General features: G+C 36.9%; 1 protein-coding gene across 4 annotated transcripts in view; it reads right to left on the reverse strand.

Moving 5' to 3' along the window:
* Positions 1 to 12,487, reverse strand: part of LOC124364890 (fibronectin type-III domain-containing protein 3a) — a 181,572-nt gene that overhangs the window by 42,159 nt on the left and 126,926 nt on the right. For 2 of the 4 annotated variants that reach the window (XM_046820693.1, XM_046820692.1), the window contains exon 2: positions 9,947 to 10,103. The exons of the other annotated variants lie outside the window; for them this stretch is intronic. In XM_046820693.1, the coding sequence (XP_046676649.1) occupies positions 9,947 to 10,082 (136 nt within the window). In that variant the 5' untranslated portion in view covers positions 10,083 to 10,103. The remainder of the gene's footprint in view (positions 1 to 9,946; positions 10,104 to 12,487) is intronic. 4 annotated transcript variants of the gene reach the window in all.

Genomic DNA, 12,487 nt, shown 5'->3' on the forward strand with positions numbered 1-12,487 from the left:
TTTTCGTCGGAAGTGCGAGAACACCAAAGCCCGCACTAATGGGGCAATTCCGATCTGTACTTTCCCAACCTCAGATCATCCAACGTCATCTGACGTCAGGAAAGAATCCATCGAAAATGTCAGCTCGCACTTGTATCGAAAAGAAAAATATCCTTCGAGAACCTAAATTTAAACTCAGATCGCATGAGCGCTCAATGGTTAACTTTAACTATTTCCATTAACAAAACATAAGTATGACGGTATTAACATACTTAAATCGTACAATACCAAGTAGTAGACATTGACGTAGTGGCCTTCATATTTTAAGTATCAGGAGAGTAAACGATTTTTACAAACAATCTATTTAATCGCCAACACCTGACTTTTTTGCACTATTAAGGAAGGACGCAAGTTTAATCCAGCAAGATGAGATTTCACATTAAAAGCATGGTTCACTGTTAACTGTTTTGTTAACACTGTTTTGAGACGAGGGTGTCCAGTGGCCATGGTGGTAGCATTGCATTAGGTTCTAGAACATTGTACCAAACCTGTTTCTTTTATTTTTTTAAAGAGAAAGACGTATTAATGGTTTATTTAGAACTCCTTATTTTTAACATTTGTAAACACAAATTAGAGTATGGTTTATGGTATTTTTCGTTTGGAAGGGGGTTTATATATTTCAATTCTCAATTAGACTTTTTTAATTTACTAAGACAAACAAATTATGATTTATTTAAAACTCCATACGTGTTGAAAAGTTGAATAGAGTTATATAGATTTCAATGAAATCGTAACTTATGCTATATATAATAGAAGAATGTGTCTTTGTTACGTTTTTGCACACAACAAACCAACCAACCAACCAACTCTACTGAAATTTTATATGGTCATTTTTAGGGTCCCTAATTAACATATAGGCCTATTCTTATTTAAAATATCCCTCCGGGTTACTCCCCATTGTTTTCTAAAGTTGTATTACAGGAAACAAATATTGTTAATATTTATTTTCTTTGTCTGGTTTGTTGTTATTGGAATGTTAATAAACTACAGTAAAATGCCATAGTTTATTACATCATAAGTGTGTTAACTGAAAATCTAAGGACTTCGACCTCGGTCTCCTTGGCTTAAAATTGTCACTGAAATCATTGGAGCTAATCTATAAACTATGACATATTGGGAAGGAATTTGAGAAATTTCAGACGTGCTTATAAAAAGCAGTTTCGTTACACGACTTCAGGAGCCCATCTTTAAACTTAAAATGGATCAAGAGAATGGAATATTTTTCAGTAACTATCACTTGTCTCAGGATTGTTTTGTTTGGAATGTCATTAAACAAGAATGTGTCCATGGTGGGTAACTGCTAGTAATAAAAATATTTTTACCATTTTGATTCACAATATTGAAAATTAATGGGGTTTCTAGTCATTTATATCTGGGTGCAACCATTATTTATGCCTTAAATTGAGCTAATTACTTGGCTCTAGTTTTTATTATGAAATGGTAATGGGTAGAAATACCAGCCATCTTTTACGTTTTCTTTGCGTTTTTAAATAACGTTCGTAATACATATTCTTCCAATCTTCTACACATTTTCTTAAACTGTTATTACTTTTACGAGTGTGGTTTTAAATATCTCGTTGTTAACGTACCTCCATTACGTTCCGATAGATCCTATATGTTCTAAATTCGGCAGATTCGCTCTACAAACTCAATGCAGTATTTCAGGGAAAGTTGGGTAGCAGAGAGGATCAGCAGCCGTCATTCCATCTCCTGTATTTATTGTCGTATGCCAAACATCTGCCCCTGAAATGTACTAAGGCTAGCTCTCGCCTGAAAGGTCAACAAGCGCAGGAACACGCTCATGCAATCTCGGGTTATCGGGTCTAGCTGGCAAGGCGGCTCGGGTCGCATGTTTTCCAGCCCACAGTAAACCGGTGGCGGGCGCCGCCAGAGAGTGAGTGCCATCTCAAGGTCAGTCAATCCACCGCTCTTGCTTCACAATTTCCCACTTACTCTGTGTTACAGTTACAAACTACAATTTTGCAACAATATTTACGCATACATTGTTAATATGGTTGGAATCCATGGTAAAGAAAAACCGAATACACGCTGTAAGTATACAGAAATCAAAAATTGTACAAGCAAATAAATGTTTAAACTGATCATGATTCATTTCCAACTGTCATTCCGTTTTTGTTACATAAATCACAAAAAACAAGTATTTTGTATGAATTTGAAACACAACTGCATTCATATGGTTTAAGAATATATCGGATGACTTCGATAAAAGTGCGAGGGTTGCAACAGTGTTTGTTCCCTTTGAGATTCGGCAAGTAAAACTCGAAGTTAATTGACGTCACTACAACACGCGGCGTATCTACAAAAAGTGTCTCTCTTAACAAAAAATCAGTTTTAAATACAGTGGAGTTTAGTAAACTAAACTTAAAGCTATTATAAAAAGAAAAAAAAACAACAATGTTTGTTCAGAAAACACTGATTGGCTCATGTCTGAACAATCTACATACGCCCATGTGCGGGTCAATTATTTTTTAGCGACACAATATTTACTGACAAGCCCCACAATGGTAAATACCCGCAAACGCCTGGTGATGACATGACACGCGTTGTGTAGTCCACGGCACGCAACTTCGCCGGCGCTGGACTACAGCTAACAACACAATGTTTACTGACAAGCCCCACGTACGCCAGGTGTGAAAGCCTCTCAAACGCGTGGTGATGACGTGGGACGTATTGTGTAGTCCACGGCACAGAACTTCGTCAGCGCTGGACTACAGCTAAAAACACAATATTTACTGACAAGCCTCACATACGCCAGGTGTGAAAGCCTCTCAAACGCGTGGTGATGACGTGGCACGTGTTGTGTAGTCCACGGTATAAAATTTCGTCAGCACTGGACTACAGCTAGCGACACAATATTTACTTACAAGCCTCACGTACGCCAGGTGTGAATGCCCGCGAACCCCTGGTGATGACGTGGCACGTGTTGTGTAGTCCACGGTATAAAATTTCGTCAGCACTGGACTACAGCTAGCGACACAATATTTACTGACAAGCCTCACGTACGCCAGGTTTGAGTGCCCGCGAACCCCTGGTGATGACGTGGCACGTGTTGTGTATTCCACGGTATAAAATTTCGTCAGCACTGGACTACAGCTAGCGACACAATATTTACTTACAAGCCTCACGTACGCCAGGTGTGAATGCCCGCGAACCCCTGGTGATGACGTGGCACGTGTTGTGTAGTCCACGGTATAACAATTTCGTCAGCACTGGACTACAGCTAGCGACACAATATTTACTGACAAGCCTCACGTACGCCAGGTTTGAGTGCCCGCGAACCCCTGGTGATGACGTGGCACGTGTTGTGTAGTCCACGGTATAAAATTTCGTCAGCACTGGACTACAGCTAGCGACACAATATTTACTTACAAGCCTCACGTACGCCAGGTGTGAATGCCCGCGAACCCCTCGTGATGACGTGGCACGTGTTGTGTAGTCCACGGTATAAAATTTCGTCAGCACTGGACTACAGCTAGCGACACAATATTTACTGACAAGCCTCACGTACGCCAGGTTTGAGTGCCCGCGAACCCCTGGTGATGATGTGGCACGTGTTGTGTATTCCACGGTATACAAAATTTCGTCAGCACTGGACTACAGCTAGCGACACAATATTTACTGACAAGCCTCACGTACGCCAGGTTTGAGTGCCCGCGAACCCCTGGTGATGATGTGGCACGTGTTGTGTATTCCACGATACAAAATTTCGTCAGCACTGGACTACAGCTAGCGACACAATATTTACTTACAAGTCTCACGTACGCCAGGTGTGAATGCCCGCGAACCCCTGATGATGACGTGGCACGTGTTGTGTAGTCCACGCCACAGCAAGGTCGCCAGCGCGGCGTCTCTTGGACTACGGCCAGCTCTCGCACATTTGGCCTGGCCGACCTACCTACAGGCCGGAGACAATGCGACTAGCACAATTATATGACCGACTGTTAGAACTGGGAACAAAGTTTATTTTCGCTAAGGTTTTGAATGTTGTACTTATTACCCCATACATCAATGCAATCATAAATACTAACTTGTTGGACTGTTTTCACGGGTTAGTGAATACGACTATATATATATATATATATATATATATATATATATATATATATATATATATATATATATATATATATGGCAGACCATTTTGTCTAAACTAGATGGTGTTGTAATTTCAAAAATAAAATTGTTGCCTTTGTTTATTATTCTTTCCAACCAAATAAGATTTACTTTCTACTAATCCGAAGCTCAAAGTTGAAAATTACATATATCCTCAACGAAACCTCTGTCTTTATCTTTTTCTGACCGACCATAGGGGCTAGCCGAAACTCACCAGAAGATATGAAGGTATACGGTGCGAACTGGCGCCGACCGTACCAAAGTATACAATTTTACTTTGTACAAGTAGTGAGGGTTTCAGTTTTTTAGTTACTCGTGTACTTTAAATTCGATTACAAATGAACCCTATTTCAAATTAAGAATAAGAATAACAGAAGGTCGCTGACTTTATTCTAATTGGAACTGATAACAGAGCCACAACATTCACACGACAACTATCACAAAACAACAGGGTTACTACACAAGTACACACTTGCGCCGCTGGTATGGCCAGTAATCGTTTTGTCAATTCAAAAATACAGGTGAAAATAAGAATAAATCCGAACGGAATTCAAACGAGACTAATTAGTTTAAGACTTTCTGTGAGTTTGAACTACAAAATTTCCAGGCATTTCGAACGAACTATCTTTCATGTGGCTACTAGTATTTTCTTTGATGGTAGAGGCAAAATATAATTGCAATTTTTTGTTCTTAACATCTTCTGTTCTTGTTCTTTTACTGTTTGAATGGGTTTTTGGTTCAGTCAACTGTTTCTAGTTAAAATACTGTATAGTGGCTCCAAAAACAAAATAGTACCTTTATACTAATATTGACGACACAAGCAGTTTGGGTTAACATTTTTTGGATGAAGATGAATCTCCACAGCGAGAATGTGCCAAGATTTGAACGTAAAGGCGTGATTCGGAAAATACAGATGATGACACCTACCGTGTGAGCCTAAAATTTAATCATCCTCAAAGGCATGATGATATACACATTTAAATATATACAAATGTGTGGGTGGGGCCTATCATCATCAGCTTGTACCACAAAACCGTGTGTCTTTCCAAAATCTGCACAGAATGATCGAAAAGTCAGATCAATACTCTCAACTAATTTCTGAATGACAATAAAATGTCAATCCCTCCTTGGCGGTTTATTTGGCCTTATCACTCTTATGGATCAAATCGTTTCAATTTGAATTTGAATCAGAATACATAATTTTAAAATCTTACGAAGTAGGTGATTTGTAACCAAATGTCGAATTGCAACGCATTTTGTAATGATTAACAGCACCGGACTTCCCGTTTCAATACTTGTAATCACGGTAATACATATGTATGCGCTGTAACGGGAACATAAATCGCACTATTTGTAGGCAGGTTACTTGCGAAAGGTTGGAACATGTAAAAGAGTAACTCATGTAAACCTTGATATATAAATCCAGTTTGACACGGGTTTAACATATCGACGGCCAGCTACACGCATATTAGTTACGGTGCGAGCACAATTGAGTTTTATCTTATAATACAAATTGATAAGATGAACATTTCACAGCTTTACAAAAGAACAAAGCCAATTATCAGCAATACTGAATCCAATCAAAATCCCGTTCAATAATGTTTGTGTTTGAGTTCCATTGGTAACATATTTGATCAACGTTTCTGAAAACTCGAGTAATGTTAATAAAATCTGAATTTATAAATGTGTCGCTTTACGTTCCTGAATTTCTGCCAGTCACTTTACATTAAATGTTATACTCCATTTAATACATTTAGGCATATTCGATAAAGCATTTATACAAAAATAAACGTTTACTTTTGTATTTATTCAGACCAATCGACAATTATATAATATAAATAAGAACTGTATAACAACCATAACAGAAACAACAGCTAACGTATAATAACAATAAGTATTAATTAATTATTAAACTATTATCCAGACTTAATGGCAAAAACACTGAAAGATAATCCGTTGATACAATAATGAGCAGCAAAGTGGTTAACATCAACACACCGATGTTGGCTAACCTCAACGTCCTGGTGTTGACAAACATCGATATGTCGATATTTGCTAATATCGACTTGTATACCGATGATTGGTAACTGCTGCAATACAATTTGCATTACAAGAGGGAAATAGAAGGAAATAGGCGCAACTAATAAATACATAGCAGTAGCAGGGAGTAAAAAGCACAATACTCATCTACACGATTAAGTTCATCGAAAATGTTGAATACTCTTAAAATAATATTGAATTTCTAAAACTAAGAAGAGAAGCATATTGGATACCGTTATTTACTCCCTTAACACTTTTTTAGAACCAGTCTACTGTTATATGTTATCACTCACTATAGAACTTCGGTATTTGTACGTAAAATGTACTTTTGAGGTATGTCTTCTGTACATAGTTCCCTGGCTACGTTCTTGACGCAAGGTGTGCTTGGGTCCGAGGGATAATTTCAGTTAGTTTTGACGCTAGGGCTGCACCACATAACTTTGATTGTTATTTACTGTTCAAATATTTGCAAACTGACCTCTCATTCCACAGATGGCAGTCCAAGCGCTCACTTATCCCGTCCCTCGAGTTAAAGCATTTGATGAGTTATCTCTTAATTAAGTAATACAATCAAAGGTAACAACTATGTTGCCTCCCGCAATGATGACATTGGTGTCAAACCGATATGATCTACGATTCGATAGTATAAAATCAGAAACTGGAAATACTTTCTAATCTTGGTTAAATAACAATAATAATAATTCTGTTTATCTAGATTTTCATTGCCATCCTAGTTGTTAAAATATCGTATATTCAGTGAAAGGAATTTTGCCGAGTAGCAAAATTATCCGCAAAAAATATATATTTACAAAATCCCATTGATTGTGTGTATGCAATATAGAAACTATATGTATGTAGCTATAAACTTATCAATGCTGTGTCTAGACAATTTTGTGCATCATTAAGACGAGAATGCTGATTACAGAGTTAATTTCAATTATTTTTGGATCTTTCTAGAAAAGATATTTAAGTTTTGTGTAGATTCTAGATTTTACAAATTTCATTAAAAGTTACACAAACATTAAATCTTAAATATTCGTCTAGTAGCTGGTGTAGAGGTCCAGAATGACCAGCTGTTTTTGACCTGTAACTATTCAAACCACAGCCTACCGGTACTACTAACGATAAGGTAATGTTAGTAAGCGATAAAGTAGTAAGGAGACAAAACCATTTACCAATATATACGGAACTGCTAAAAACTACGATTCACTGTAGTTTGGAACACCAAAGGACATATTGGAGCACTTTCCAAACGTCGCAAAATTTACTCAACTCGGCGTTCCTCATTTCAAACCTCTAATTTATTTTTATCGTTTGTGTTCCTTCAAAAAAATAATGTATTCTATGCAATCACACGATTTGCTGAGAAAGCACAATTAGAGAAAATACATTAGTTCTATGCTGAACTTTATAAATGGACACAAATAAGTCCATTATATATTTCTTTATTTCATTGTGCATCATCAAAAGACGTACAGTCACGATCAGCGCTCAGTACGAACTAGTTTGAACACTTTACTGTGTCCGTGATCCATTTTAATACATATAATAATAATAAACACGGTAATGAATGAAACAACTGAGACGTTCAACAGAAACCTGACCTAGGAGACCCTGACGTACAGCTTGTGTTCCTCATTGTTTGTATTTATCCAACATAATGTACTCATAGACCAAATTTTAAAAGTTCTCGTTCAGATTTCATCATGCATTGAGACAGGCATTGTTACATAGAATTTTGCAATCGAAGACGTTTCACTGGAAATACAAAGGGATGTTACACAAGTTGAATAGTGTAAACCAAGCAAGATGAATGAACGCGATTGGAAACACTGTGTTTTGTGTAATTCATACGTGTGGGTTATCGGTTGGTGGCAATGAACTTGAAACAACAGCTGACACTAGGGCGATAATGACATTAGCATTGTCTAATGCAAATGATCGGTTGTCATAGAGTGCTTCAAAATCGTGTCTTCAAACTATTATCTAATCAAAACAAGCACAAGTCTATTAATATTTATAATAAAGTACTATACAACTTGAATTTTTATACATTTCGGACAACATAATAAACACAATGGTTGTTACTAGAACGTTGAACCATGTTAAAACAACTTAAGACGGGCTATTATAGAGTAGCCCAAAGGTTTCCAAAAGGTTTCTGACTTAAGAGTACAATTGCTAAAAGCGAAAACTAATGATCCAGAATTTAAGATAAATTTAAAACTGTCTGCAAGATTGTAAATAGCACGACGGAAACTGACACTTTTTAGAATTGTAATACATTCTTTACCATCATTAAGGATTCAATACATAAAGGCAAAACTATTACTATCAGTTACCAACAAAACCACAGACCAAGGGTCAGGAAAAATTGCAAATACACGAAATAACAATTCTTTAGGAGTTTTTGATAAACTAATCTTTCAAGATTGCCAAAACACTTCAGCGTTAACACAATTCTTGATATACTTCAACCTCACTACACAACGGCATTTCCGATCAATAGATGTTAAACCGAAAATGCCGATAACTCACAGCCGCCTGCCTACACAGGTGAGTTGAAAGGGCCGGAGCTGTTATTTTGGTTGGCTATAGATTAACTAATCAACGACCAATTTAAAAGCCGTGATCAACATGGCTTGTATGCCAGGGATTTGATAAGCTACCTTCTTTGTGGAAGTTATTATCTTTCTTGATTGTTTCCATGGTTTCTCTCATTATCCTTGGATAGTAATATCGATTTTTCACCCAAGTTTGGTTTGGAACCGTATTTTGCTATTGCTATTCGTTTCTGTACTTTCTGTGTTGTGTGCCTAATATGGCCATTAACTCGTAAATAATAAACGGTTATTATTCCCAAAGTAGACCAGGCAAACGTGGTGGAATTGACCTTTGCTGGTCTCGAATAAAAACAAAACCTGTATTTCTTACATAGTTGTTGAATTTCGTTATCTGCTCCCAAAATGTTTACGGTTTGTTTAGGGACAACGAAATTATTATTCGTATTCAGATCCTCTAAAATTAGAATATATTACGTAATGGGTTAGTACGAAAATCACCTCAAGAACTATCTCGAGAGCTGCTGCAGCACTTTACGCTTCTGCGTTTCCATTCCTATTTCAGTAGCTAAAGTAGTACAGAATAAAAAAAAATTCGGGGACAGATAACGGAATTTAACCGATGTCTTCATCTCCAGCGTTTTCAAGACGTTATAAAAATAGAGCAAGTTGTATTATAAACTGTGGGTTTCCTCTGACCATACGTAACTTATGGTGGGATATTTCACAACGACAACATTGATGAGACATCAGGTTTCGTCAATGAATAATATACTTGCAACTGGATTTATGTTCGACTACAGCAAGGCTGTCTGGGACAAGGTATATATTACAATATTTGACATCTAATCGAACGTTCTTTGTTTAACCAACTACACCTTCCCAGGACGTTTAGGATTATAAACATCTCAAATCGATCGCCAATCGAGAAAAGGAAATGTGTGCCTCCAAGGAAACCCATGAAGAAATAAACGGCGATGTTGAAATCTCTGTACTTAATTAAGGTACCTGATTATTACACATCGTTTATACTCGTACATGATTGATTGGTCACAATTAGTTTTAGAAAATGTGAAGCACATAACAACGGTGTTCCATGACCATTACCGACGCAGAAGGAGGTATTCACGATAAGTTTCCCCGGATCCTCTGAGGACTAGACCGAGACCTACCATAGTCGTAGACGAGATCAGGGCTGCCCTGGCCCGGATAGTGCTGGTAGTCTGGAGGATAGTAGTCGTAGTACATGGTCTCATCGTTGTTAGTCTCCAGAGCCTGTTGTCCACCGGCAACCATGGTTTCTATCATCACTCACAGAGCATGCCACACCTGCAAACAGAACAGTCATCAGATTCGCCATTCATCATCAGAGTTAGGCCTACTCATATCACTAGTATGGAAGATGAAGAGCTCAAATAAGGCCAATTCAGCAAAACTGCTCGAACAAGATTGTTTTAGGAAGCAATTGATCTCACACACTAAATATCAGTATTAAAATAAATTTGCTGGCGATTTTGGAGTACATTTTCTAACCCTAATTATTGAATGTAATATCAATTACAATTACAACTGATAAGAACAAAAAGGAAAAATAATATGGAGTTAGGTTTCGATCAATGTTATTTTTTAGAACCTGCTTAACCATATCCATTATACACTAGGTCTATTTAACTTATGATATAGGCTTTGCATACGGAAATATAAAATTAAACTAGCACTGAATTACTTATACTATGTATGGCAATTGATTATATTCAAGACCAGATTGTGATTCGGTCGTATATCATATCAAACAGAAAGAATTGAGGAAAGGAAATACTCTAAGGTGGAAATTCAATTAAGGAAATCAAATCACTCTCTATATTGTATTTCCATCCAGATGTAAGCCTGGCGGTGGAAGAAGAGAGATTGGTTGTGTTTAATCTTGATATAGTTTATACTTGAGTAAAATCTTGTGAAGTGTGAAGTTTCAATCGATGTCGGCCACCGCCTTCGGGTAACCTTTCACGTATTGCCGCCCCCGCCCCCGCCACCGCCTCACCCCGCCCGATCTCACTGCCACCTCTGCCCTTTGCCCTTTCCTTTCGCGTCTGCTACAATTTCCGAATTGAATTGAATCGGTGGCTTTCACCCAGGCTATCCCTGAGTTACTTCAAAAGGGAATTTTGTAACGAAATTCCGTATCACTCGTACTTTCTTCACATACTGTAGTTCGTATTTTTGAACACATGTAGTTAGAGTAAACCTCTACTGCGATCACTGAAAATGTTTTTGACTTAGTGAAGTTTAACAATTTAAAACCACAACCAGTGGGATTCACACTTTCAGATTTTTCCACGATTCTGACCACAAGAAATGTAGGGATGAACTCTACACAAAAAATATTTAATAATTTAAGTTATTGAAACATAATTACCTCCTAATTAGGTTTCTTTGTATAAATCAGTGATTAAAATCAACCATTATTGGTAAATTCGTAAAATAATGTTATTATAGCCTAATGAAGAAGACAGAATAGTTGCACAATTTAGAAACACATCCAAATTAAATTCAACGAAATAATATAACTCATCCAAATCACTTTGGGATTCTTGCAAATGTAGTTTTTCGAAATTTTACCGTTTTATATATGTTTTTTTTATTCCTTCCTTTAATAAATAGCCATATTAACAGATGACAAGACGAGTGCACAAATACTTGACAAAAAAAAGCTATTTTGTATAACTAGTATTGTTACTGGAGTAAAAGAAAATCAAAATCGCTGCCACTAACCTTGAATATACGATATAATATGAATATACATTATACAAGTATGTGTTTTTGAAAAGGAAATTGTCTTTACTTCTCTAATCTTTTCTTTATACTTTTCTCATCTTTTAAATACTCTTTAAAGCAACGCCCACTCTCGCGTGTATTTATGAGTGCATGAGTCCAAAAACGTACTCAACTTGAAGTGAACAGACCAAAATTCTACATTTTTATAGACATGTAAGCCTACTACTTTCTTCTTTGGATGAGAAAAACTTCCTAACATCGCGTCCTTGATAAAATTTTAGTTTTAAAATATAACTTTCAGTAGCGTGTGAGTGTGTTATTTAAAAATATTATTTTTCTGGATAAATAACAAAGAATATTATTTAAAAACATTTGATACGCTAAAAAACTATCTCATGTAAGGCAATACGTAGGAAATACGTTATATTATTTATCAATGAATTACCTATTTTGTAAGATACACACTCAAGGTCACATCAGTCCAGCCGGAACTGACTGTAGATTTGAGGATTAGACCATAGATTGGAATTAAAATAATCCGCAGTTATTTTTTTATTTTCATTTGGCTTCTGAAAACAATTTTCCTGTCTATTCTTAAAAACAACTATAATTAGCTAGATAATTTTCATTTATTTGATACTTCAGTTAACGAATCGTTAAACACAAGAAAGCAGTACCTATATTAAATTCACATGTGTCAAGTTTTTAGCGCCATGAAACCCTAAACCGTTGCGATAAGGGGTAAGAAACGCCATACGACGTTTCGTATTTCTGAAACGTCAGATAAAGAAGACCTCATGAACAATATTGAACATGCTTGAGCAACAGCTGATCAGAGATCGACAGATCGACAAACGTGGCAGTGGCTGTGCCGCTAGTCGCCTACTCGGTGGCAGTGGTTAGTGGGGGGGGGAGGGAAGGGGCTCCGTTATATTCAC

Source organism: Homalodisca vitripennis, chromosome 6 (assembly GCF_021130785.1).
Source record: "Homalodisca vitripennis isolate AUS2020 chromosome 6, UT_GWSS_2.1, whole genome shotgun sequence".
NCBI classification, from domain to species: Eukaryota; Metazoa; Arthropoda; class Insecta; order Hemiptera; family Cicadellidae; genus Homalodisca; species Homalodisca vitripennis.